Source organism: Aythya ferina, assembly GCF_964211825.1.
Source record: "Aythya ferina genome assembly, chromosome: 9".
NCBI lineage: Eukaryota > Metazoa > Chordata > Aves > Anseriformes > Anatidae > Aythya > Aythya ferina.
Window position 1 is genome coordinate 4,011,119 of NC_140305.1, and position 27,536 is coordinate 4,038,654.

A 27,536-nucleotide genomic window follows, 5' to 3' on the forward strand; every position below is an offset into this window, starting at 1 on the left:
AAATATATGCTACTGCCTCTACTGATGACTTGGAATCCCTCAAGAAAATAGGAATTAAGTATTTTATATATGTATACAAATTTATATTTCACATATATATTTTTTATACAACAGTATTAACAATTAGGATAGAATTGTATTGTTCATATCAAACAGCATAAGCATCTGCTGTGTACAATTTGTTAAATTTAAAATTGCACACAAAGAGACATAGGAAAAACAACTTCTATTAGCAATTCCAAAATGCAAAATATTAGCAACAGCAAAAATTAACTTTTCAAACTGAAGCAATATAATAAGCACCTGAACATTGGATTGTTGATTTCTCTGTTCATGATCATGGCTTCAAACATAGGCCCTTCCCGCACAACAAACTCTATCATGCGATGTATCAATGCGAGCAAATTCCTACAACAATAACACAGTTAAAGAAAAATTGATTCAGACCTAACACTATATAAACTACACTCCATCTAAGATACTATAACTGTGCAGGAGATTATTTTGTTGTATTGTTACAACTGTATAAAAGATAAGGTAGCATGGAACATATGATAGCCTTGCATCATAGACACGGGCACTCTAAAATCAAAACATGCCTAAAAGTGGTAGAGTAGTAACTTAGCAGGAGACCTCATTCCTGAATTTCCGCAGCTTAGCCTACAACCACCTCATGCTTAGAAGCATAATAGTCCTTACACATAAAAATGGGCGACTGAGCACCAAAGTGCAATTAACTATTAAAAACTCAGCCCTCTCATCTAAATTATCTAGAACTAAGGCCGAAGTGTTAACTGAAGTTCTACTGATGTACAAATGGCTTGATATTGTGCTCAAAATTAAACACAAATAGTTTTAAATGTTCAATAGAAACTGCATTCAGCTTTCAAACTAGTCAAGTATAAAAGGAAAAGTAAATAGCCTTCTTGATGCCAAACAAGGCAGTGGTTTTATTAAATTTAGGTAACCTGGTTTTGGTCAAGACTCAATTATGTGACATAGAATAAAACTGTCCATCACTTCACGTCATAGCACTCAATGTTTCCTTCCTCATACACCCAAGTGAACCAAATCACAAATCAAAAAATAAAAATCTGCATTCATTTCATTCAGCACTACATCCTGAGACAGGCAAGAAGTGTATTTGAAATGCACTTTTTTTGAAGTCGCATTTGAAAATATGGATCCATTTGTAAGTGTAATAATAGCTTACATATATAGTGTCATATAAGCTTTATAAATAGCAATTTCAGTTTCCAATCTTTTGTATTTTTTTCTCAAGAACAAGATCCTAATTTTCCAAATACAGATTACCTACACAAAAAAACTTCACAGTATGTGTCCTTTGAATGTGATGCAAACAAAAAAAATACAGATTTTTACATTTTTGGATTATTTTTTTAATGTAACAAACTGATACAGGTTCTGGAAATGTATCATACTATAATTTTCTTTTACCAAATTAATTATCAGAATTCAAAAACTGTTTCATTGAAAAGGTGAAAAATTTTCTATCGCTTCTTCATAATTAGGTGATTATTTTCTACCATGAGCATTCAAACTTCTGCCACAGGTATAATGAACTAGATTTAAAAAAAAAATAAAATAAAAAAATCAACTTTAAAATGTTGCAACTTAATTGCAATAAACCTACCCATCCATCTGCAAACTTGGCAAATACTGTGGTTTATGCCAGCTAGCATTAAATCTACATTTCCCTCTCATATCATAAATACAAAACATGTTACCTACAGCTCAGATTTCCTCTCCTTTTGATTTTTATGATCCCTTAAAATATTGTAAAGAGGACCGTCACAATACTTCCACAACCATTTTTTTTTAAAACAGTGTTCTGAAAGTCTAAATACCAAGTCTGTTTTTGTTACGTGAACTGTATTTGAAAACATGAATATGAAAAATTACAATTAGCTTTCAACTTTGAGATATTATTTATTTTAAGGCAAGTTCAATATGACCAATTCTGGCTTCCTGTAGAACCATGCAACGGGATTTCATCCAACTGTTTTCTCATTCAGTACAATGAAGTTACTTTAGAGCAGCTTCTGGCTAGACAAGAACATCTACTTTGGAAAGACCTCAAATGTATTAAAAAAAGATCCAGTACACCCCGTAGATGAAAAGAGGGTGTTACATGCATATAACGTCAAGCATATAAGACATTACTACCTGAAAGTGAATTTCTCAGAAGACAAAAAAAAACTTCACTGTTTATATGCAACATTTCTCTATTTCCCTTTTAGTAAGTGCTAAGACATCAATGTTGGAAATTTTCAGTAACAGTTTTTAAAGGAGAATAATTAAATGCAATATACCACTGAAGCTTTTCAGGATTTTTACATGTTATTCACTGTGTAAGACTCTTAACAGTTATCACTAGCATCTTCAAAAGTGATCAGGAAGCCAAGGAAAATTAATGCAATGTATTTTCAAATACAATTCAATTAACATGAGCTTTTCTTACCAACAAGCTTTCAAAACACTCCAGTAAATAAAATGGAAGCATATTTTTCTCCAAAAGCTAATTACTTTGGAAGCACTGTACAGTTTTACAAGTACGTACTCTACTACTATGTTTTTCAAATTATGATTGCTCCCAGTCTCACTAACCATTCATGTCTCTACTTAATAAAAATTGAAAAAAATAGTCCTAAAATTTCATCAGAATTACTAGTCAAAATGCATTTGTGCATTTAATGACAAACACATTAATGTACTACTGTAACTAGCTTTACAAATATTCCTCCCACACACACGCAAAAAAAAGACTTTGTGACAATTAAAACAGTGTTGTACAAAAAGATGATAGCTTTAACTGCATTTAAAATGTCATTTAGCTTAAGTTGGCCAACAAAAAAAAAAAAAAAAAAGTTTTCTAGTTATAATAAAACCACATTTATTGGAGCCGATCGTACCAATGGCTGGTCAAAAACTGTATACTTTCCCAATCCATCCCATGATGTTTTCCTGGTCCCCCGCTGCCGCAGACAGTTCAGCTGGTGTTGCTCACCAAGGCCAATGTCAAAGAGAATTTGGTAATCTTTTGTGCTTATTTACTTTTAAAACAGTGTTGTGTTCCTGTGTTTGGGAAAAGGTTTCAGCTTAACTGAGCAAGAGTATACCTAGACTAGAGCGAAGGTAGAGGCACTGATGAAGACCAAAACACAAAAATACCCTTGCACTACAGAACTAACTTATTTGGCAACCGTAATTGACTGTTGCATATTTTAAAAACAGTATAAACTAAAACCAATTTTAACTGCACTACAAATTGTACAATTGAAAAAAAGAAAAAAAGAAAAACAAAGCACAGCACCACATTGGAGACAGCTGCATCCTAGCTACAAAGTACTTAAAGGTTTATGCCTGGACTTACAATGCATCACTAAATTAATCTATTTCTCCCTAGAGTTCACTCATAAAATTACCCTGCAACTATTTCTAGTACTTAAATTCAATTAAAAAAAAAAAAAGATAATTACTTCAATTTATCCTCAATAAGAAAAAAAAAAGTTATTGAGATAAGGATAATAAGACTGTAAAACATCTCTCTCAAGTGTTATGAAAGAACCATTGCTCAGTCAAGCCATTACCTTTTCCTCAACATCACAATTTTTCTTTAAAATTCCGAAGGGGGAAATTTTCTATATTTAGATCAGTAATAATAAAGAAAAACATGTACCTTTCTGTTGGGATAACCACTTTGACTATGGCTTGCGACAGAGTCTGTATATGAAGTCACATCAGATAATAAACATAGAATATGTGAGTATTGTTAACAAGTAACAAGCAAAAATATACATATGCAATGAAAATACTACACATCTATCACAAGTTTTGCAGGCAATCACTGCTGTGAAGTTATAGCTAAGCAATTACACAAAATGCAAATGGTTGTGTCAGTGAACCATAAAGGTTCACTAATTGCAAAGTATCAGAACATTCCTGTCAGAATGTACATTGATGCACTGAATAGGTACTACACTGAATATAATTAAGAAAGGAGTTCTTAAGCTTATGAAACAATTCTGAACTATTTGACTTGGATCGGGTTGGTATTACTTTATTCCCAAGTCTTAGGAAGAAAAATAACCCTAACAATTAAGTGTCATTCAAAGAATCAACAAATTCTTACAAATGTAAATCAAGTTGGTTTGTGATTACGAGATACTTACCCTTCATTTTTATCAGCTAATATTCCAGAAAAGAAAAAGGTTGAAAATGGACTCCATAAGTAGCATAAAATACTTACTCAACGTCCAGATTAATTACCTTCTACACAAAATATATCAACTCCTCTAGTGTAAAAATAATGCTACCCAAATTAAAACGTAGTATTTTCTCTAAATAAAGTAATTTAGATATTGCAATTTGGCAGCCAACAAAAGGGGGGGGACGTAGGAGAAAAATATCCAGGGAGCCTGGAGGGGGAAAATGAAAACTGGAAGATTTAAAGCAGCTCTAAAAATAAGCCAAGACCCAATACATCATATCCTAACACAGACATGAGACAGGCTTCGGGAATTAGTCAGGTTCCCTTGGGCTACAGCAGGGAGCCAATGAGTTTGTACACTAAGGGCTGCCAAAGTCAGCCTGAACAATGTAAATCTACGAAGTCATTGAAATACTCCCACAGATGTAGTATTTAACAACGAGATATGGCCCAGGGTTACTTTAAGTTACCTTCTCAAAATCTTCCTTGTTTTTTGGTGGGGGTAACATTGGAGCATTAGGATTCTTCAACCTCTCCCTAGGCTGGGCATTAAAAGGCAGTCCTGATGGAGGAGGCGGGAGGGTATGCTCCATCATAGAAGGTGGAATGTATATTGGATGTGGTGGTATAGGTACAGCTTTGCCCCAGCCTAGCTTCATTTCAAAGGACATTATCATCTTGCCTGAGAAAAGCAAAAACAGCTGTTATAAACTGGTTCTGCATCAATCAAGACTTCTCTGTGCAAGTGCAATATTTAGGTAATAAATATTAATATTTGTAGTAATATTAGAAATTTAACCATTATTCAAAAGTAAAGGGCCTATTTATCACCAATTACTGAGAATTACTTGTTGTGCATTAGTCAAACTTATGCACAAGAAGTTCATTATTGAACTTGTTCATTATTGGTAAACTGCAAGTAATACAGATTCCTTCTTTAATGAATCTGTTCTCAGAGCAGAGAAAAAACATTACCTCTCCTTCACATCTGCAAAACAGTTAGCAATTTTACATCTAGTAATGCAACACCCTTGTATATGCTATAGTTTCATGTCAGTAAAACAGCCATTGTAAACTAAAAACACTGCTAGCGTCCTATCTACTACAGTTTAAACTCCCAGTATTTCCAATTCTTTTCCTGGATTCCTCAGGAAAAACAGTTGCATTACATCTATCACCAGTCTGACAAAGAACCTGAAGACATGCTCAGTTACTCCTCAACGTTCCTAAACAGATAATTAAAGAACTGAAAAAAATGTTTACCATTTAAATTCTTTAATGCTCTTTCAGCATCTCTCCTGTTCATAAATGCAACAAAGCCACAATTTCTTTCTCTTGCTCTTTCTTCATCAGTTCTTGGCCACATGATTTTAACGCTTGCTAATGGTCCAAAGCGTCCAAATTCTTGACATAACATCTCTTCATTCATCTAGAGGAAGAGAAGTAGAAGGTAGTATCTTGTTGCTATACTTCTATGCAATTCCATTTCATATTAGTGTCTGCACGTGAAGATTTTAATTCTCTCAGTTTAACAAAAAGTTAAAGAGTAACTCTTTTCATCTTTTGATGAAGAGTTTAACTCTTCATCAATACCTCACCTACTAAACCTACTGCAGAACAGTAGTAACAAGAAGACTGAATTCTAAACAAAGCACAATCAAATTTGAGATACTATCCTTCTCACAATGAGATATTAATGGAAAAATAATTTTCACTCAGTATTTTTGCATCTAGTAACAATATTTTTAACCTTATTTTTTGCAGCATCATGTTAAGAGCATTTATTCAAAAGAATACTGTCTCTACAATTGACAACTGTTACCTCATATCAGATTAAACATACGCGTATGGCTTAAAATAAAAATGAAGGAAAAAGAATCACAGAATCACAGAATTTCTAGGTTGGAAGAGACCTCAAGATCATTGAGTCCAACCTCTGACCTAACACTAACAGTCCCCACTAAACCATATCCCTAAGCTCTACATCTAAACGTCTTTTAAAGACCTCCAGGGATGGTGACTCCACCACTTCCCTGGGCAGCCCATTCCAATGTCTAACAACCCTTTTGGTAAAGAAGTTCTTCCTAAGATCCAACCTAAAACTCCCCTGGCTCAACTTTAGCCCATTCCCCCTCGTCCTGTCACCAGGCACGTGGGAGAACAGACCAACCCCCACCTCGCTACAGCCTCCTTTAAGGTACCTGTAGAGAGCGATAAGGTCGCCCCTGAGCCTCCTCTTCTCCAGGCTGAACAAGCCCAGCTCCCTCAGCCGCTCCTCGTAGGGCTTGTTCTCCAGGCCCCTCACCAGCTTTGTCGCCCTTCTCTGCACCCGCTCAAGCACCTCCATGTCCTTCTTGTAGCGAGGGGCCCAAAACTGAACACAGTACTCGAGGTGCGGCCTCACCAGAGCCGAGTACAGGGGGACGATCACCTCCCTAGCCCTGCTGGTCACACTGTTTCTTATGCAAGCCAGGATGCCGTTGGCCTTCTTGGCCACCTGAGCACACTGCTGGCTCATATTCAGCCGACTATCCACCATCACTCCCAGGTCCTTCTCTGCCTGGCAGCTCTCCAAACACTCATCTCCCAGCCTGTAGCTCTGCTTGGGGTTATTGCACCCCAGGTGGAGGACCCGGCACTTGGCCTTGTTGAACTTTAAGAATTTCAGCTGGACCCAAATACGCCAAAGCTATGCTTCACAGCATAGCTCCAACTTACTTGAGGATTAATGTTTCCAAGATACAAATTTGTTGTGCTTGGATCTCCAACATCATGTGATCCTGGTGCATAATCATCCAGTACTACAGTGATAGAAGGGGGAAATAAAGTCATAATCCTTGGTACACATTGAAGTGACAACATTATACTGAATGAGAAAAGAATCTATATTACCACCAGATGATCTGTTTCTTCTTGAAGGAGCATCCACTAAATAAATAGAAAGTACATATGTTTTAGTCAACAAATCTTACAGGCCAAACCAACATTAAAAAACGAACATCTACTCACTTGAACGACGCTGGCCATCTGAATCTGACTGGGGTGGCTCAAAACGACTCAATCTACCTTTTGTTTTATGTCGTTCATCACGCTCCTCTTGTATTCTGCAAAACAAGTTGAATGTAAGTAATAAAAACTGAAATATTAAAAAGTTGTTAAAAACAATCATCTTTAGAAATATGAAAACGTTTAATATTTATTAAACAATGAGCTTGTTAAAAACTTCACATGGCCAGTAGGATTTAATTTTTGGTTAATCAAGTGGAATCTAACCACCAGAATTATTCCAGCTGGATGCTTCCTCATTCATACTGTCAGGGCATTTTAATCTCAAACAGAACTGACAGAGTTTGAGAAGCTTTTTTTTTTTTTTTTAATTTTTTTTAAACGAGATCAGAAATGAGAAGTACTCTCTGAAAGAGGGACTTGAATTCCACATTTAAATGACACAGATCATTGACTGTTCAGTTTACTTTTCAAGATGCAGACAACACCTCAGTGTCTACTTCTATTTTTTCTAAACCTTGTTCTCTCTCTGCAGGCTGTCACCTTTTACAACGATAGGACAACTCCATTTGACTATTCCCAGTACATACAAGACCTCATCTCTGTTTATACCTCTAAAGACAGCACTCACACTAGCACACTAGTAACTGCTTGGTTCTTTGTAATCGGGTTTTAAACCCTGGTAACAAAGATATTACATATGAGCAATACAAGACTGTCAATTCAATTCATTTACATCAAGTAATAAATAATTTATGGATTTAAAATGCAGTCCCTCTTGCTTTCTAACATAGACATTATTTTATTTTCTGTGTCTAACGTCAAGACAAATATATCGTATTCGGTTACACTGTACATGTGATCTTCTTCTGTTGCCTTATATACTTAAAAGGGAAATAATCTGCTTTTTGAAGCATAATTCAGCTTGTTTTTTTTTTTTTTAATTATGCAAGAGAAGTACATCTTAATTTAAAAGTCGCATTTGTGATATAATATAAAAGCTCTATCATATACCACAGTTCCTCTTGATATGCTTTTAGAGACACAAAACTCGCTCTTCCTGATTCTGATAGACATTTAAATTTGCTACCAAACTCTTTATCAAAAGTTAAGTAAACAGCAAAACCCAAACACACTCATCCCTTATGATACCTACTTTAGTCTTAAGTAATGCATGATGCCATGTTCATAAGTGTTATCATTTATAGGCTCACACTGGCTAATTTATAACAGAATTGCATTCCAAGTAATGTAATGGCAGCAGCTGGCAAAGAAACAAACCTGGGTTTCCATTTATTTTTTTTTTATCTGGGTAGCTGGATGGCTGGCTGAATCAACAAAGTTTTCATTCACATGAACTGATCCAAAATCAACTTAGGTAGCAGCAGAAACATAGCCAGTCATTCACTTACTCTGATCTTTGAAATACTGTAATTTTATTATTATTATTTTAACCGCTCTAGATATTTTTCTGATTAGGAAGGTAGTAATGAATAGTTTCAATGGTCATAATCTGACAAATGCCTCTGAAATGCAGAGAAATCCATTCATTCCAAATAGCAGACTGGGCTTTACTGTTTGTTTATTGATCATTTTTAAAGGCTCTGGTTGATGCTTCATTTTAGAACAGAAGTCTTTTACAGCAACAATGGCAAACTCTTCCTAGCACCAATCAGGGTAACAAAAAGGGAAAAGCATCAAAGAACACCAAAAAGCTAATCAGATGGCAACTAATTATCTACACAAATCATATAGACCTGTAACAAGCATCTACCAGTGCAGCTTCACAACCTCTTTATAAGTATCATTGCCGTCGCTAACGAAGTTGTACCATGCCACAAACCTTTTAGGGAGCAAGGACATTGGGAAACAGGTTAGCAAGAATGATCCTAAGCATTGCCTGTAAAAACTAGGAGCCAGACCCCACTCCTCCTTCTTTACTTACAGAAACAGTTACTGAAACTTACTGCTTTAACTCTTCTTTAAAAAGCTCCAAATTACTCTTTTTCTTCTCCTTCTCTCCTTTCTTCAAAGGCTAAAATTAAAGATACATCAGCCAACATTTGAGCACATGAAATTAAACAAAAACATATAAATGATAATTGTGTAACAAAATTTTAGAAAATTTTCATGCATATTTTACCTACAGCTTTAAAACCAAGTAAACTACAGGAGAAAATAAAAGGAAACAGACGTGAAAACATTAAGACTGAATGCTAGCAAACACAGCTAGAAAATATAAAATTAAGGACAGCTTAAACTAAACTTTGTTACTTCTGACTACTACCATGAAGCATATCTGATATAACACTGTCTACAACACACAAATATAAAATACCTGTGGTGTGTTTTGTCAGTTTGGTTCACTTAAAAACTTATAACAGAAATTGATTGCTCTCCTAACAAGCCTTCATGCTCTAATTAAATTGATATGTGTGTGTACTTACACACACACACGTATATACAAGAAGAATTTACGTATGTGTGTATATACATATATTCGAATATTTTTATCCACAGGCAAACATTCTATGTGAAAATAATTTACTTTTCTTGCTTCTTTTCAGATATAAATACAGGTCTGAAGACAGAGTTACTCAAAAAACAGTCAAAGATCTTCAGAAAAGAACTCTTAAATGACAAAGAATATATTCTTTTTTCTTTTTTACTGTAATATATGCACCTCAACTAACTCATGTGAACTTTTATCTTCTACAACATTGTTTTTATATAACCAAATTTAAATGAAAACGTTTCCAATAGGCAGACATACAAAATATTTATTGTGTTACACACTACAGCTTTGGAAAAACTGGACTTCCTACTCACCCCAGGCAAAGTTGTTTGTTTTTGTTTGTTTTTGGGGAGGGTCTGCCAAATAAATAAAATCATTTTTACCTCATTATCTTCAATCACCATTGGACAGGGCAAGTGAGTAAACTGATTGCATTATCTCATAAGTATTTATGACAAATTTGAAAAGCAGTAATACTCTTACAGTACAAATACTTGCATAAGACAAAACAGAACTCAGAATGATAAAAACTACAATTAATTTCTGTAAGTGCAGAGCTTTACATACAATGAGAATAAAAATTGCCATGCAGTTATCACCCCATTATTCCAAATTTCATTTTTGTTTAAAGCTGGAGGAAAGTTAGGATGGGATTACCCACAAATATCACATTATAGCTCATTTCCCACCCTAGCACGCAGTATCAAGTTTCATGTAACTTTAAGAATTGTAGTAAGCTCTTTCAAAGATTTCTAAGACATTAATTACATATTATACACATACAGTAGTAACAGTAATCACATGTAACTATCACCTGAATTGAAAACTAAGTTAGTAGGTAACACTTCCAGTACTTTATGATGAAATCTCAGTTTAAGATCAAAAAAGTATATCAAACCACTCAGAAGACAAAATAAATAAAATAAAAAGGTGTTCAGTCTGAAAAACTCGCAAGTTCTAGGACTTATTTGGTAGAACCCAAAGAGCTGAAGGGAACTGTTCCAATATTAGCACCCAAAAAGCTCATTCCAAAAATACTCTGTATCAATTACACAAATGGTCATGGGTTTTTTGTTTGGTTGGTTTTGTTTTGTTTCGGTAAGCTTTAAAGAACTAAAAACAGATGGTAGCAAAAAGAATTGCTTCTAAAATCCCAAATTCTCTGGACTGTAGGTTGTTACTTTACAACAGTCACCAAATCTGTATACGTAAGTCAATTAGCAGGAACACACTGAAAACATGAAGCACCCAAAACAAAGTGCAGTATCAGGTATATCATGCTGGATACAGGTCTACCAGACCTCTGAATTTTATCCTCTTGTTATTTTCTATGGGATTAAGCAAGTCAAAGTTTCCACTCTCTTTTATTGTGTGACTATAATACTACTCTGCAAATAATATTACTCTGCAAAAATCACACAGACCCTTTTCTAAGCACTTCAAAATACTACCTAGAGTCCTAGAGTAGGGAGTTAACATTCAAAGAAGACACTTACAGGCTTTTTGGTTTCTATCATTAAGAGGGATGGAGGCTTCTCATTTGATGGCTGACTTGGTTGATTTTTTTGATCTGAAAACCGTGATGAAGGTTTATAGATTTTACCCCGTTTCTCATCTGTCTCATGCTCCTCTGAAATTAAAGGCAAATTAAAAACAAATTATATTAACTAATAGTGTACAACACAGTTCATTAGAAACATTGTTCTTTCTGAAATTTAACCTCATCTTTTAGTATGAAGAAAAAAGAACAAAGATCAGTTATTTTAAAACAAAGCATTTTTTCCCATGAATTTTAAAGGACAAATCATGTAGCTAACTACCAAGTAAGTTAAAGAAATTTTAGTATCAAGTTTCCATGACTTCTTATAATGCAATATATTAATTTTAAAATGCAATTCAAAGCCAATCTCCATCTTTACTCAAAGCCAAATGATCTACCGCAACCACACACAAAAAGATTAGTAATACCTTTAGATGCATTAACGATTCCTCCTCTTACAAATGTTTTCACTTTATTACCATCACTTCCCTCAAAGGCAGCAAGAAATTCTTCATAAATTTCTGCAGCAGCCTTCTCATCCTCCTACAGAGCAGATGTTAATCAATTTACTATCATCACAGAACATCCAATGACAGCTATTCTTAAATTAGCTATATTATATTCCTTTTTGTTTTCTAGAGTTCATGCTACAAACTCTATCAAATGAGTTTCAATTTTAGACAAACAATTCAAATTTTTGAGGACTGTGGGAAGAAAACAGTATGTAATACTTTAAGCAAATAAGGTCTGTGTGCTCACATATGACTATTCATTTACAAGAGTTTACCTGGCAGCTGAACACTGAAGAGATTATACAAAAAACCAACATTATGAGAGTGGTTGGCTTAATAAAGTTGAGTGAGGCAAACTAAATTAACTTTAAAGAAACTTGGTGTTTCTTTACACTAGTATTTTCAAAAATGTAGCACGAGAAATCCCACTGAAGTACAGAACAAGTTGAGTTTGTAATATCCAAAGACCAAGATTTTCAGAACTTTCACCTTGGCAACTATACGTGTTTCCTAACATTCAGATATTCCTGAGCATCCCAAAATTCAGTATCAAATTTTAATCATTTTGATTTTTCCTATAATAAGTCATTAGGCAAAGATGTGTTTTGCAAAACAAGGACATGTACTGAAACAATTCCAGATACAATAGGTACTCATTCTAACTACTGAAATCTAAGGATAGAGAACAAACGGAGAACAAGAAATAATATAAGGCAATGTCTGTCTTCAATCTGAGTAGTACAATAATCAATGGATTGCTGTAATTCAGCACTTCAGACTGCCACAGAGAGAAGCAAGCCTGCCCCCCATCCCCATGGACACGAAGAACAAATTAAATATGTAAAATACAATTCCCTTTCATTCTTAAAAAGCTATAATTATCTAAATCAAAATAAAACTGTTGATGAAGCTGGTTATAATCTACCAGAAAACTAATTTCAGCTCTGAATATGTAACAACATTTTCATGGTATACCATTACCTTCTTTTTTAATTCCTCTTGTTCCTTCTTGCTCAGAGTCCGTTTGGCAGCACTCATTTTACCAATACTGAATGCTTTAAGTTTACTTTCCATTAGAGGCTGTAGAAGGAGTAAGAAAAACAAACTGTTTGTAAAACAAAATATAATGTTACTGTTCTCTTTGGCCAAGACCAGAAACTTTCTAAATTACTCAACATGACAACCATTCCAGATGTTTGGAAAACAAAATAAAAGGCTACCTCTACTTCTAAACTTGCCAATATCTAATATATTTAAAAATAAATAAATAAATCTGTGTTTTATAAAAACTAATTACCTCCGTTTAAATGAGAAAGCTTTTAATATGTTATTCAAAGACGCCTCAGACAAAAGTGACGGGTACTTGCTGCAAGAGCCTGAGACCTTACCACAATGCAAAGCACAGTTTCTAAAACTCTTGGAAAATATGCTTTGCACCACAATTCCTTTTTGATCATCACAAAAAGGGGAAAAAAGAAATGCTCTAGAAGTTCTGACTACTCAGGCTGGAGGAATGTTTGTGCAAGGTTAAACATGTGTAAGTGAAGACTTAAATGGACAATAAACTTATTTTGTACCTTAAGGTTCAAAGAAGTAATTTTGCTTGAATAGGAAAACATTCTTGACATTTACTTCTACTAGTTAAAGCAAAGAAACAAACAAACAAAAAAAAAAAAAAAACACACTTAAATCCTAGATTCCTTCTATTTTGGATAACTTAATCTGCATTGCTCCCTTCTTGAAACCCTGATTAAAAAAGGACTACAGGTAACAGTCATTTCTGAAGAGTATGGAATTAGCATTCACAAGAGTCTATTTGGGCAATTAACAAATGGTAAAGCATTGGGAGAGCAAAAACAGGAAAAAAAATGTTCAGAAGACATGGGCAATGGGAACGAAAAGAAAAATCAACTTATCTGGAAATTCCTAGTTTAACACAGTAGCTCATAAAGAACTAGCAAAAGAACAAGAAAAAGGCCCCAAAAGAACAGAACATAATCGATTATCCTCCGTGTTCAAAAAATATTTTTATGCACTGACACAGCTGTCAGGGATGCTCAAAACTACCACTTTCACAGTAATTGTTAAAAAAAAATCAGCTCAACATAATAACACATCACAACAAATAAGGTGAAGGTGAAGCATATGACCAAAATTGCTTGTATTCCTTTGAAAAACATTTCCTAATTCCTAATTAAAAGGAGAACTATCAGTTACAAATTAATGCAGTGTTGTCTTTGGAGTCATCTGGCTTATGATGCTATGTTTGTCAACATGAGCTGCTGTGACACGTTTATCAGCAGGTTTTCATCCATCTATGTGTTTTGAAAGTTAATAAAATCCCATTTTCCTGTTGCCTGAAAGACAGCTTGTATTTCAGTATGACAAGCAATACAGAACCCTGGCAAAATGTGGGCACATTGCTATGGTACAGAGATGCAGACGAATACAAACACCATGCTCCTACTCAAGGCTTATCCTGTCATTTGCAAATAGCCTCACAGTAATGGTACAGGATACCTGCAAATCAACCATGAGTTTATGTTATAGTCATATAATGGAAGCAGCCAGACAAGGTCTGGCACTAACTCTTTAGGAATCGTCTCAAAAAAAAAAAAAAAAAAAAAAAAAAAGACCTTCCAAGTGGCCAGAGCAATATACAATGAACAGGATCGAACCTGCAATTTACATTCCAGAAGGCAGTTACAGCATTAACCATATGCAGCTTCACAAAACTACTAACAACAGACCTATACAAAACTTAGAGACTTTCTTCCTTTACCATATGGATTTTCCTTTACATAATGAAAGGAGTAAAGCAAATGATGGAAGCAAGAGCAAACTTCTAGCTAAGCAACCCAATCATTGCATGAAATCAAATTCACATCAAGCACAAGTGTGTTAACTGCAAGATGGCATAAAGTACTGAAAACCCGGTTTCAGACAATAAATATTCAAAAGTGTTTCAAGAATAATTTTCCAAATTATATCAAGTGAAGCAAGACAAGAAACAGAACCAACTTCTTAATGAAAAGTTTTTACTATCACAACTTGAATAATGTTATCTTACAAGAAAGTTAACAGCTTATAATTGACTGTGTCATATGTCAAATAACATCTTGAAGAAGATCTACACCACTGATGATTTGTCTGGCATTAACGCTCTTATTATTCATTTAAATATATTCTATTAGAATATTTTAAACATATTCCACTATAAATTAAAATGGAGGGTTAAATTAGGGCCACTTGATCTCATTTGTGAGAGAAGCCAACTGTATACGATAAAAAAGTCAACTTTAATATGCACTGACTCTTGTAACTATTCAGCACTATTCTTCAGCATAAGAAAAACATACAGATTTTTACACTAGTGTTTTTTTAAAAAAATTCAAGGAGTATTTTCAAATATAAAAAATGTTTCATTACAACCACCTACAGGTTATATATCAAATGCAGCAGAGTTTATCTACAACAAGTTGTTTTCTCTAAAGGACAGGCCTATTTTGAGTTTCTGGGTTTGTTTTGTTGTTGTTGTTCTTGTGTTTGTTTGGTTTTTTTTAATCTTTTGGACTTACATGTGTATCAGCAGATCCAGTGTTATGTACTGCATCTGGCAATCTGACCTGGAGAGAGAATGCAAAGGAAGTGAGGCACAGAAAAAGAAATGAAGGCGGCAAACAAGTGCTGGTTTTTTTTCTGATTAATTTCTTTGAATGTGATTTTGATTTCAACTTCAAGGTCCAAATACACAAGAGTAAAGATACACACAAATATTTTAAATGATACAGCTGAACATTGCCATAGCATTTACAATTTCAATATAAGGCAAAAAAAGGAATTAACAATAGATATTTTGTGCTACCACTAAAAACATCTACATTTCCACAGCTCAGTTTTACAATCTTGCCATTAACACCATTCCATGGAAAAAATTAAGTCTGTTGCACTGAATCTCCAAAAGTTGTCATTCAAGATTGCTGAAGATTACGGAAAGTGCTTGATCATATTTGCCTTACTATAAATCATTCCCTAAACTGCTCTTAGTATGAGGTACATAGATGGAAGACGGCCATCTCAAGAACACTAATTTAAATCCAATTTGTGAATATTCATCAATTATCTTTATTACTCTAAATTAAACAGTAACTGAAATTTTTAAAATGCATAGAATTAACGTATGCAGAACTGTCACTTTTAATATACTGCACTGGAATTAAAAATTAGAATTCAGTTATTTAAAGCTTCACAGCTTTTTTCAACTTGCTTATTTTTCAGGCAAGCACACTGTATTCCCCACATATTGTAATCTTCTGAAATTTGAGTGATCTAACAGCAAACGCTGAGTTGCCAATGCCTTGAGACAGTACTCAAACTAGATGATTCTTAACAAGTTTTAAACTACACATGTACTCTATATTCTGTGCTATGCATACTAAATGTTCTATACTACTATACATACTGTACAAGATGCTTACAGAACAAAAAAAATATTCATATTCACTCCTCTTATTTTAAAATCAATTCTAGGCTACCAAACATGTACACCACCATATGTATAAAATTTGCACAGATTCTTTTTAAAGTAGATTTTTAACGAAGTTGAAGCGGTGCAAACTCCAGCACGCAGGACTATACAATGCCCAAATTCTAGAAACCTGATACAATTTCCACAGTTAAGATAAAACTGCTTGATGCACAATCCTTATCTGGTTTGAAATTTAAAGTTAAAACCGAAAGATTTTCCTTAGCCAGAATCTGTTCACTAGTTACAAAACATTAGCACTTGTTATAACCAGGTATTTATGTTTTCTACCAGAAATAGTATTATCCTGTGCTCATCTCCAGTCTTCCAAAAGCACCAGATGCTACTTTAGAAAAAAAAAAAATAATCTAAATCTGTTGCCATTTCCCATCATTTTTTCTTTCTTCAACTCGGACAGACATTTACCTTTCTACAAGTACGTTCCTACATTTTACAGTCAACTCAGTATAGAAAACATGGTGTGGCAGAGAGCAGTTCAAGAACTGGCACGAAGTCCACAAACGGGGAGGTGAGGAGTGGGAGACAGAGAGAAAGAAAGGTACAACCTTTAAAAATGAGACAAAAGACTCCTAAGAAATATATGTATTTTTAAAGAAAAGGGAAAAAATCTGTTTTACTCTCCCAAATCCACTTACCTGCAACACTATACATTATTCACACCTTTGCACAAAAGAAAAAATTCAGCTCACACGTACCACTAACAGTTCATTAAAACACAGGTAGAAGCAAACACCACAAGCATATTTTACTAATATCACTTTCTGCAAACTTTGCTCTGCGTTTGGTGTGGGGTTTTCTTGTGATCCACAACTGCCCGTGGCACTCAGTGATCTGCTATCCACAATTCTATGTACTGCGAAGATGTAGCTCCAGGAAACCTGTCCTTCCCTGAGAGCTGATGAATGTATAGCACAACATCGCAGGTAAAAAACAGACACCAGGCAAAAGAACTTCCAAGACTGAAAACTGCACTCCACCACCCTGAGGCAACCAACACATCAATTAAAATGACACCCTTTACAAAAACTTGTGATTAGAAAGATTTCTCTCAAAGGTGGGCTGATACAGTGCCATCTTCTTAGTGTATGTACTAAGAGAAGTCAAGACATAATGCTTGGGGGGAAGGAGGTCGTTGGGCATTTTTTGGCAACAGCAGAATGAAGTTAATGTTTCTCAAATCTCTTTCTCTCTTCCATCAGAGAAGTTTTAGAAAGCCATACCTTCGAGCAAGGACAGGCACTGGGTGCTGCTTACATGGCTGGCACTAAGTAAGGCAACACATACAGTAACAGGCAGTATGGAAGCTCAACACAATGATGTTTAAGACATGATAAATGACATTCTGAGGACGGGGACACAAAAATTTACCAGACACTAAGTCTGTTTCCCGAGAAGCCATCAGATACTGCTGTAAGAGGCTTCCAGGGCATGGCAGCACGCAAGAAATTCAGCGGGCTAGCAGCAGGCCTGCAGCCCGACCAGCAGGAGCCTGCAAGCCCCTGAGGCAGAAAAATCACGGGGCCCTCCAAGCACATCTAAAAGCAGCTTTAGCTGACTCCAGTAAATACACAGACCAAGTTTTTTCCTGTGGTAGCTAGCAGCTTGGCAAAGCCATGTTATTCTCCTCCTCAAACAGTTCTTATTTTTAAGGCCTTCTGATCCCACCGATAAATTTAGTTCACGTAAGTGTAGTACTGCTTTGGACCATCCAAGCATCTGTACCCACGCTGAAGCACAACAGTGAAATATTTCCTGACAAAATTAAGCATCATTAGCTGCCAGTTTGTAAATAACAGTGATTAAAAAAACTAATTTAATTCTCACAGCACTGCACTTTGCATCCAGCTGCACCGCCTGGATGAAAGGGGCAATTTTTTTCCTCAAGAGTTGCATCAGCAGAGTTGAGTAACACAGGCTTGTGAGTCCTCACAAGGACAAGCATTTTAGATAACGTTGCCCACCTGTATTGAAACCCACAGGAAGATTCCTTTTTCCCCTTCTAATGATGTTAAGCAGCTCAATGAACTGCTGAAAGAAACATACGCAAAGCCCTCCTCAGCAGCTGATGATTTCTGAGATACCAGGATAGTTCCTTCGCGGTCCAAACACTGACAGGAAATATTTGATGAGTAGATCTTTCAGTAGCATGGCCAGCATAAACAAAGGGCCTCACTCCCAATTCACTGCCACTACCTCTCTGCATTAAACCATTTTTCTCTTAAAAAAAAAAAAAAAAAAAAAAAAAAAAAAAAAAAAAAAAAAAAAAAACACCACCATGGCCTCTTTCCCAGCTGGCTCACATCAGATCCCTTCGCTGCATGGGCCCCTCCGAGGATCATGCCAGCATACCTGCAGCAGCAGTTCAGGCTGCTTAATGGCACTCCAATCACCCAGCCCTGTCACATCACAGTCCTGGAGGTCAGGTCACTCAAAACAACGCTACTCCATCTAGCCAAATTTACTCAACCTTCAAAGGGGGGAAAAAAATCTTGAAAGGACCATGTAAATGAAATTTACCACAAATTTATATCAGGAAGCCAACATGGAGACCCCCTTCCATCTCAGATTCTGACACTTCAATGTTCCTCCAGCTCCACAGCAGTTTCCAAAGCAAGCAGAAAAGACTGCTCTTCCAAATCTTCCCTGCCAGCAATGTCAAGTGCCCACAGGTCTAGCTCTTCACAGTTTCCCCAAATTTAACAATCTCTGTGTAAAATTGACATGATCACATCATTTCAAAAATGTTTAAAATATGCTATACAAAGTTTTTTTTTTTTTTTTTTTTTTTTTAAAGTTAGTACTGATGCCATTTAGTAAAACATCAAACAGCAACAAAAGCTGCCAAGAAAACCAGCAGCCAACCCCACAGCCGTCCAAATGCTGGGTGCTACCTTTACAACTCCAACGGCTGCAAGCCTGAGTGCAAAATAAAAGCCCTACTCTGCAGAAACTCGTAGCTTAAGGGCACAGTGTTTGTAAGGAACTCTGGCATAAGACACTCCTGCCCTGTTTCAACACTTTCCTTGGATTCTGCCCCCACACCGGGCAGCTGGAGATGGAGCCATGCTGAACTAGATCACTCTTCCCATCTAACTGTCACTTAAGAAAGAGAGAGCTGGGGAGGTTTGGCCAAGTCAAGTTCCTCTGCACAGCAGGCTGCCCTCACTTTCCCCCCAGAATTATGCCAAGCCATCTAAAGAGGACAATGTCTGGGAGGGAAAGAGTGTATGAGGCTGGGAGCAGTTGGTGTCAGCACTGCCACCAAGAAAAGGCAAACGGAATCACATCTTAAATTAAAAAGTTAAAATCCAGCAAGGGCAGAGAGGCATCCCAACCAAACTTGTCTCTTGTTCTTCCTTTTTCTAACAGTCTAGGACACAAATGTTTACAAACACTTGTGAATTAAGTTTTATAGCTAACCTGTTTATTCTTTGCACTTACTAGACTAGTACACTAATATTATTCACTACTTAGACACCACTTGGGCACACAAAAGTAAACAGAAAATTGTTTCTCTGAAGTACTTGCACGGAGTGCTCTTCCACTAGTGCCTTAAACAGAGATGAACAGGAGCTGCCAATATTTAACTTGTTACTGCCAGAGAGGAAACGAAAAAAACACCTCCACTGACATATCCATCTAACCAGAAACACCCTTCTGCCTCTCCTGCTCCTGATCACAGGCTGAACAGTAATACAGGGAGAGCTAAAGACCATGCGTGTCAGCATCCTGCAGAATACGACACCCAGCTGGAATGCACCATACTTGCACAGATGTTACATCACTGCTCTTCAAACACTCTAACTTACCAATGGAAGCTGTCCGTTCACAGGCAAGCAGTCATGGTTCTTCAACGTTTTATTAACATATTACCAAAATGCTTATGAAATACATTTAAGATTAGGTAACACTGTTAAAACATTTTTTAGAATGAAAAATGGCAAACCTACAGCTTGGTCCAAGTGGATAATCTCCTCTGCCACCCGGTACCCAATTTGTGCGGTGCATTATACACAAGAACAGCAGATACGCAATACAGTCACTACTCTCAGAAGATGAAATAAGAAACTGGCAGAATCACCCAAGCAGTTATGTTTCATCACATCGAGATAATAATTGAACAGAATCAGAATTTGCCATTTTAGAATTACATCCTACACTAAGCTCTGGCACAGTCTTGGGCTGCCTCCATTTCCTCTTCCTTAATTTTGTTATTTGTTCCTATTTAAATTTCTGGATATCTCATGCACATGTCTTGCCATTCTAATCTCCAAGTGACGAAGTAATAGCTGATGCTCTTACGACACATTTCACATAAGAGATTGTCAAATCTATTTAGAAGTTCATAGTATTATAAAAGCTACCACCACTGCAATGAGGGCACGGTGTGCTCCTGGACCTCTACGATCTCCACATAAAGTTTTCAAATAGTGAATCAAATAGACTGAAATAAACTTGATTTTACACCATAAAAATGGTTAGACATCCCAGACCAGTACTTGGACGCTAAACCCAAAAAAACAAACCCCACACGTTCCAAAGAGGAGAAACCATACCCTCCTGCAAGTGCTAAGGCCTCCAGCTGCTCGGCCACAGCACTTTACAGAGTGCAGAAAGTAAAACCACGCTCTGCTCCTCCCAGGAGGCAGGCTGGCAGCCAGCAAAGGCACATCTTGAAATTGCCTCTGAAACATGTCCTATGGAGTCTGAGACATATCTGTTTTGCAAGAACTACCATTCTTGTAACTTGCAAAAACACAATGCCCCAAAAGAAACAGTGCCTACAACTCTGATTTTGCTAACGATTTTTTTTTAAATCAAAATGTTTCATAAATAATTACTTGAAGAAATCAAGGAAAATGGTAACTTGTTTAGATTTTTTTTACACCTTCATCAGTCTCACTCAGGCACAACTAAAAACACAATTACTCAATCTTCATAGTTAAAATATGACTCTCAGTTCCACCATACTTCTGCAGACATTAGAAAAATATCTATATGGATATACGCACTGCATGTATCCATGAGTTTAAAAAACAAAACAAAACAAAAGACAACCCCACCTCCCCAAAAACAATTACAAAGTTGAGGCTGAAGGACACAAATCCCAAGACCTAGGCATGTGTTATTTCACTTTTCAACAAACACATTCTCATGAGTGCACATATGCACTACCACTTTTTTCTTTGCCACATGTAATAATTTTGGTAACACAAAACAAGACCTAGAAAGTAAAGCATGAGAAGGTCTACCAGAAACACAGCATATACCTCTAAAGTAACAAGAGACTGAGGGGCAAGGGGGAACTGCACAAAGATAGTAAGGCACAGGACGTCCTCAAGGGCTCCAGGCCTCAAAAAATTAACATGCATGTTGGTTTGACTTGACACTTCCTAGAAGTCCCGCTGACATAGTGGGATGACTTCGTAGGAAGAATGAGGTGCCTGCACATCTCCCTGCAAAACTGAGATTTGGGATAGAAAACAATTCTTATAAGTTAACTACTACGTACTTTAAGAAGAATATCATCAGTACAGAAATACTACACTGACAAAATGAAAAAACCTATGGTGTAACTGTAAAAAGAAAGGGATCCTATCTGAGTCAGTTTTGTGTACCACGTTGCCGGTTACAGTAATCAATAAATTGTTGTTCTATAACTAATTATACTTCAAATCCCAAGATATCTTATTCCCTGGAAGCTTCTTTCAATAAATTAAGGCCTACTTTGCTTTGAAAGTTTTCTGTCCAGATCTTGCTTGCAGTTCCAAGCAAAAGGCAAGATCCAGAAAATGTCTCCTGACAATGTTCACAATAGATCAAAAAAGGGAAACAAAAATAAAGCTCTCCTACTCTAATAACAACCAACTACTGGGTAAACATGCAGATATTCTCAAAACTAAATTTGAGCTCGTTTCCTAGTAGCAAAAGGAAAAAAATAAAGTAAGAAAAGAAGTTTTAACTAAATAAAAAAATGTGTGTGTGTGTGTGTATATATATATATATATATATATACGTATATGTATATAAACCTACGTCGCCTACATAACTGACTAGAAATTCCTGAGCCAAAACACAGCTTCTCCCTTGACTGCTTTACACATTCATATAACAAAAAAGAAGACGGGAAGAATTGTCAGGAAAAAGAGTTACATATTTCTGGCCTACAAACTGTAACAAGGCAGAGAGAAATGAGATGATTTTCCAGAAGGCAATGATTTTGCAGAGAGAGATGGCTAGTGCTCCAAGTGCCAGCTGCAGCCTGCCTCCAAGCCGCCTCTTGCCCTCTGCCCGCCCGGGTAGGGGGCTCGGGGGCAGGGAGCCCCGCGCTGCCGCTGCACCGCCTTCAGCGCGCGGCCTTGAAGTCTGCCAGGAGCCCTGCGCAGCTCGGGTTTCCTCACACCCAACCAAGAATAACGATGGGAAAGGAGCAGGGGAGCGAGAAGAGCGGGAGCACCGCGGCGGCGCTGCGACATGCGGACTCTCACCGCGGATCTTCCCCCCGCCGTCAGCCCGCTCCGGGCACCCCCACGCGCGGTGCGCGGCCGGCAGCGGGGGGGGGGGCGAGCTGCGGCCAGGCGCTGGGGCACCCCCAGCACTCGGGGAGGCCCCGAGGCCCCCCGGGGGCTCCGAGCACCCCCCCGGGACCTCCAATCGCCCCTCACCCCTCAGCGGGGGCCCGGTGCTCCCAGCCGGCAGCTGCCGCCGGCCCCTCCCGACAGACGGCCCCGGGACAACCGAGGCCGAGCCCCGGCCCCTTCCCGCCGCCCCCCCCCCAACGCTCGGGCCCCGCAGGCAGGCGCGGAGCAGGCCGTGCACCTCGCGTCCAGTCGCGCCCGGCGGCCCCGCCGCACCCGGGCCCCGCCACCAGGCCGAGAAGCCGCGGCCGAGCCCCCCCCGGGGCGGCGGAGCCGCGGGGTGCCCGCGGGCAGGGCCTCACCTTGCCCCCGCCTTTCTGCGAGCCGCCCGGCGCCTTGTCCGCCATCTTGCCTCTCTCCTCGCTCAGCCCCGGCGGCGAGGAAGCGAGCGCCGATCCCCCGATGCCCAAGGAAGAGCCCGGCTGGCCCAGGGCGGCGAGCCGAGCGCCGAGTCGCCGAGAGGGAGGGCCCGGGCCCGCCTCCCCCCCCCCGCGGCGGCAGCCATGTCGCGGGGCAGCGCCGGCGGCGCAGCGGCCCCGCACTACGGGGTCACACCGTGACCTGCACCCGATGGAAGGGCACAGCCTTGATCGAAACCGGTTAAAAAATTGAAAAATAAATGTTTTTTTTTTTCTTTTTTTTTTTTTTCTCTCTCTATTGTAGTGGTAAAAAGTGGTGTGAGAATTAAAGCCAACACGATCAAAAGCCCACCACCATCAGCTTAGGGCAAATAACATCTCCCAGAGGTACAGCCAGCTGTGGCACGGCCTCAGCCTTGGCCCTGGCGAAAATCCAGCCCTGACAGTTACTTTTCTTTGCAGTCTAAGTTCATGTAGTAACGTGAGGCAGGTACACAGATGGATACTGTAACACACATGAGCAGCATCTCATACCCAGTACAGGAGACCTAGAAGGAACTACATGTAGATATCTACAAATAATGGGTTATGTGGGAGCTCTGCAAAGAACATGAAGGAACAACACAGCCACAACAGTGCCATGCATCACCCCATCACAGGGGAGAGCCAGCAGTGGCAGGGCACCCCAGTGGAAAGGGTGCCCATCTGCCTTCTGCGCCCACAACACCAGCAACAGGACCCCACAACAAGGGAGGACCCCTTGCTTCCTGGGCCTTCCCATGCCCAAAGGTGCAGAACATCTTGAGTAAAGGCCGTGCCCATAGCTATGAGCAGAGCCTGTCCCCATGATACCTCCTCAGTGGAGACCTGGGAGCAGCCCACTGACAGGGCTGCACTCCCACATCACTTGCAGTCCTGGGGCTTTAGTGGTGTCTGTGTCCCATCTGGGTCTCCTGCTTTCACATTAGCAGAGAAAATCCCAAATGAAGTCGCTAGGCAACGCAAACCTGCTTAGCAACCAGCTGCAGTGAGGCAGTCAGTCAGGGAGCCCTGACAGCCCACACCCACCTGACACCCTTCTGTCCCTCGGCAGCTATTCCTGGGCACATCCGCTGCCTGCGCCAGCCTGCGTGCATGGGCCTGTGCGTTTTGGAGAGGCACCAGCAATGCTCACAGCCACTGTGAAGGACACAGTCACAATGAGAAACCCTGACAGCAGGGATCTCTATTCAGATAAAAAACATTGACCTGCATTGCCTAAGCCCCTGCAAGGAGAGGAAGAGTAATCATATGGGGTCTTTTTCCATCACCAGACATCTTCCTGCAAGACTTTGAGAGATGACAGTAGGGAACAGCTCACCTAGTCACCAAGTAACCTGTTCACTGAAGGCAGAAGCTTGTGGCACAGACAGGACAAGGACTTTGCTGAGAAGGCCTGCAGGGTGGTCATGCTGCATGGAGATGTCTGTAGTGCTCTGGGTGCACAGAAATGGCCCCAAATATGTGTTGGGAATATGTATGGGAAGGTCTCACACAAGATCAGCATGCACAGTGCATTGCATGGCTGCAGAGCCCAGTGCTCTGGTCTACACAGCTCTCTTCAACCACCGCTCTGTGTTTCCAGACACTGAGCAGTGCATGGTCACGCAATTTAGAGGTGAGATTTGCCCCTAAACATCTAACAAACTGAAACAGAAACAACACTGGTCTGAACAATATCAAAACACTACATCACATTGAGAAAAGCCCAGGAATAAATCAGGAAAAGGATAACACAGCAGATCCCCTGTTCCTGGACTTGATAGCACAGCACCATAGCAACTTTTTTATTGAACACTACTTAAATGGAGATTATGACACATCACATTTCACATGATTCTCACATTCCATGTTTTCAGGGGTTTTCATCATGACATGAAAGATGCTGGGGTTGAGATAATAGTTAAGAAAAAGATGGTAGGTGTGCAGAAATGAATGAAAGCTTTGAATCCACCAACTCCCAACACCTACCATCCTGTAAGCTACAGAGAGGTGCAGGGCCTACAATAATAACCACAAAAGAAAGCAGAAAGAGTGTGAGAAGGATTACAAAAAAAAAAAAAAAAAAAAAAAAAAAAAAGAGCACAAGCATAAAAATTGAAGGGAGTTGAGAATTTAAAGAGCAGTGCAAGGGAAAACAGAACATAACAGATAACAGAAGAAAGAAAAAAAAAAAGATCTGAGGAAATAACACACTGGAGGAGGAGGAAGGAAGGTGGACAATGACCTGCTGAGGTAACAAAGCACACAGACCTCACTTCATGAAGGTACCTAAACACATGCTTAATTTTAAGTGTAGAAGTAATTCTGTTGCTTTTAAAGAGACTATTCATATACCTGGAACTTGGTATGAGGTTAATCTGCGTCTTGGCGAAGGATGGAAATAGGCCTCTCTGCTTCCCTTACTTCTAGATTAGATTGTACCTGCACATCTTCCTCAGGCTGACTCAAGAGCTTCAGGAAACCTCACTGACTGCAGAAGGCATGTGTCCAGCTTCTCCGGAAGATGATCTGAAGAGAACACGTTATTCAGCCAGCAGCTGTCCTGAAGGTAGCAGTTTTAGATGTGAGTCTTTTTATGGTTCTTGTTCCATACATCATAGAAACACACAGGTGCTGAAAGCTCAAGGAAGTTAAAGGATCTGGGAACATCAGCTTTGGCAGTATAGGGAGAGATACAAATTGGAGATGACACAACAATAGCTAAAGAGAAGCTATTGTCATAGTACAGGCCCTGAAACTTACTGTCAAATAGATCACAACAAAAAGGACTGAGCACTTATATTACTGGAACTAATTGCATTATGAAAAACAACAATCACTTCGGAGCTCAAAAAGGAGAAATATCTCACTCAGAAATGGAAAATCTTGATCGCTACCTAAGTCCAGCAGCACAGACACCAGTAAAAGCTATCCGCAGCCCTTTCCCGTACCTCAGGCAGGCAGCCGGTGGCCAGGAGGCAGCGCCCCAGAGGAAAGCAGCCGCTGAGCTCTGCGGTGGGGCCTCGCCGGGCTCCCGCAAGGGGCCGCAGGGGCCGAGGGCGCTCTCCCGGCCCGGGGCTCCCGGCCCGGCACCGCCCCGCAGCACCGCCCGGCGGCCGTGCCGGGAGCTGCTCCCCCGCGGCTCGGCGAGTACCGGGGGTCCCGTTGGGCGAACATCGCTGGTGTCGCCGACCTGCCTCGGGCAGCAGCATTCAAGGGAGGGACTGGGCACCGTGGTGTGTTATCTCCTGCCTACTGCGAGCAACTGGAGTTTAGGCAACACTGCTGCCAGGAGGGGTGGCCCCACACTGCTCAGTACGGGGTGGGCCCAAACTCCGACCTGCTGATTATATTAGTAATTGACAAGGGAAAATAACCTGGAGCCACCTGCAGGGAAACCTGCACTCTCCACAGGTGAGCTTCCCCAGGTCAGAATGGGCAATGATATCAGTATCGTGATACTTATAATTTCTACTTCCTGAATCATGCCAAAAATAGCCAACTGATACAAATAATTATGTAGATACAAATTGCTTTACTCTCCAATTAAGTATGCAAAAATTATCTGGTAATGGATCGGGAGTTAAGGATTAAAAGATGTCCGATGTTTATTGAGCTCCCTTCAGAGGGGAACCTAATTTAAATACCACAGCAAGCGTTTGCTATACCTACTGCTTGCACAGCACCACCAGCTCGCCGCTCGCCTTCCCCCCCGAGGATGGCTCTCCATGCCTGGCACCACCTGCACCGCGCCATTTCCTCTGGCTGCCCCACAACTCTGCAGAAATCTGAAGTAGAATCGCTGCCAGTTTAAGAGGAGGAGGGAGAAATAAAGCTCATTCTTTGACAACAGGAACTGGGGACAATTCCCTCAGTCTTTCTAGGATTTGTTGTGCTCCAAACTTGCCTCACACAGAGAAGCCTTTCCACAGGAAGGAGCAGTGTTGAGGCCAGGAAGCGTTAGAGGCGGATTAGGCACGTTTCTATTGTTTCACAATCCCAATAGAATCGTTTTCCTCCATCTTTCTTAATGTTTTATTGAAAACTACTTCAGCAGATTGTACGAGCACAGGATTAGTTTCATGACCTCCTTTAGGGGTTGGGGGAGGGGGAGGTGTGTTTTTTTTTGTTTGTTTGTCTGTTTGTTTTGCTTTGCTTTGCTATGTTT

At 39.2% G+C, this 27,536-nt stretch overlaps 1 protein-coding gene across 8 annotated transcripts in view; it reads right to left on the minus strand.

Annotated features, from left to right (window-relative positions):
- U2SURP (U2 snRNP associated SURP domain containing) overlaps positions 1-25,861 on the minus strand; it is a 47,825-nt gene extending 21,964 nt beyond the window's left edge. For 2 of the 8 annotated variants that reach the window (XM_084530246.1, XM_084530241.1), the window contains exons 1-14: positions 23,291-23,409; positions 15,383-15,430; positions 12,786-12,884; positions 11,721-11,835; positions 11,249-11,382; positions 10,067-10,108; positions 9,205-9,272; positions 7,241-7,335; positions 7,124-7,159; positions 6,950-7,032; positions 5,495-5,660; positions 4,702-4,913; positions 3,701-3,744; positions 304-408 (exon numbers count right to left, since the gene is read on the minus strand). In XM_084530246.1, coding sequence (XP_084386372.1) covers positions 304-408; positions 3,701-3,744; positions 4,702-4,913; positions 5,495-5,660; positions 6,950-7,032; positions 7,124-7,159; positions 7,241-7,335; positions 9,205-9,272; positions 10,067-10,108; positions 11,249-11,382; positions 11,721-11,835; positions 12,786-12,884; positions 15,383-15,430; positions 23,291-23,335 — 1,292 coding nt within the window. In that variant the 5' untranslated portion in view covers positions 23,336-23,409. Of the gene's footprint in view, positions 1-303; positions 409-2,933; positions 3,674-3,700; positions 3,745-4,701; positions 4,914-5,494; positions 5,661-6,949; positions 7,033-7,123; positions 7,160-7,240; positions 7,336-9,204; positions 9,273-10,066; positions 10,109-11,248; positions 11,383-11,720; positions 11,836-12,785; positions 12,885-15,382; positions 15,431-23,290; positions 23,410-25,723 lie in introns of those variants that run through there. The other 6 variants (XM_084530245.1, XM_084530242.1, XM_084530244.1 and 3 more) reach the window with 6 other exon arrangements.
- Between the last annotated feature and the right edge of the window lie 1,675 nt (positions 25,862-27,536).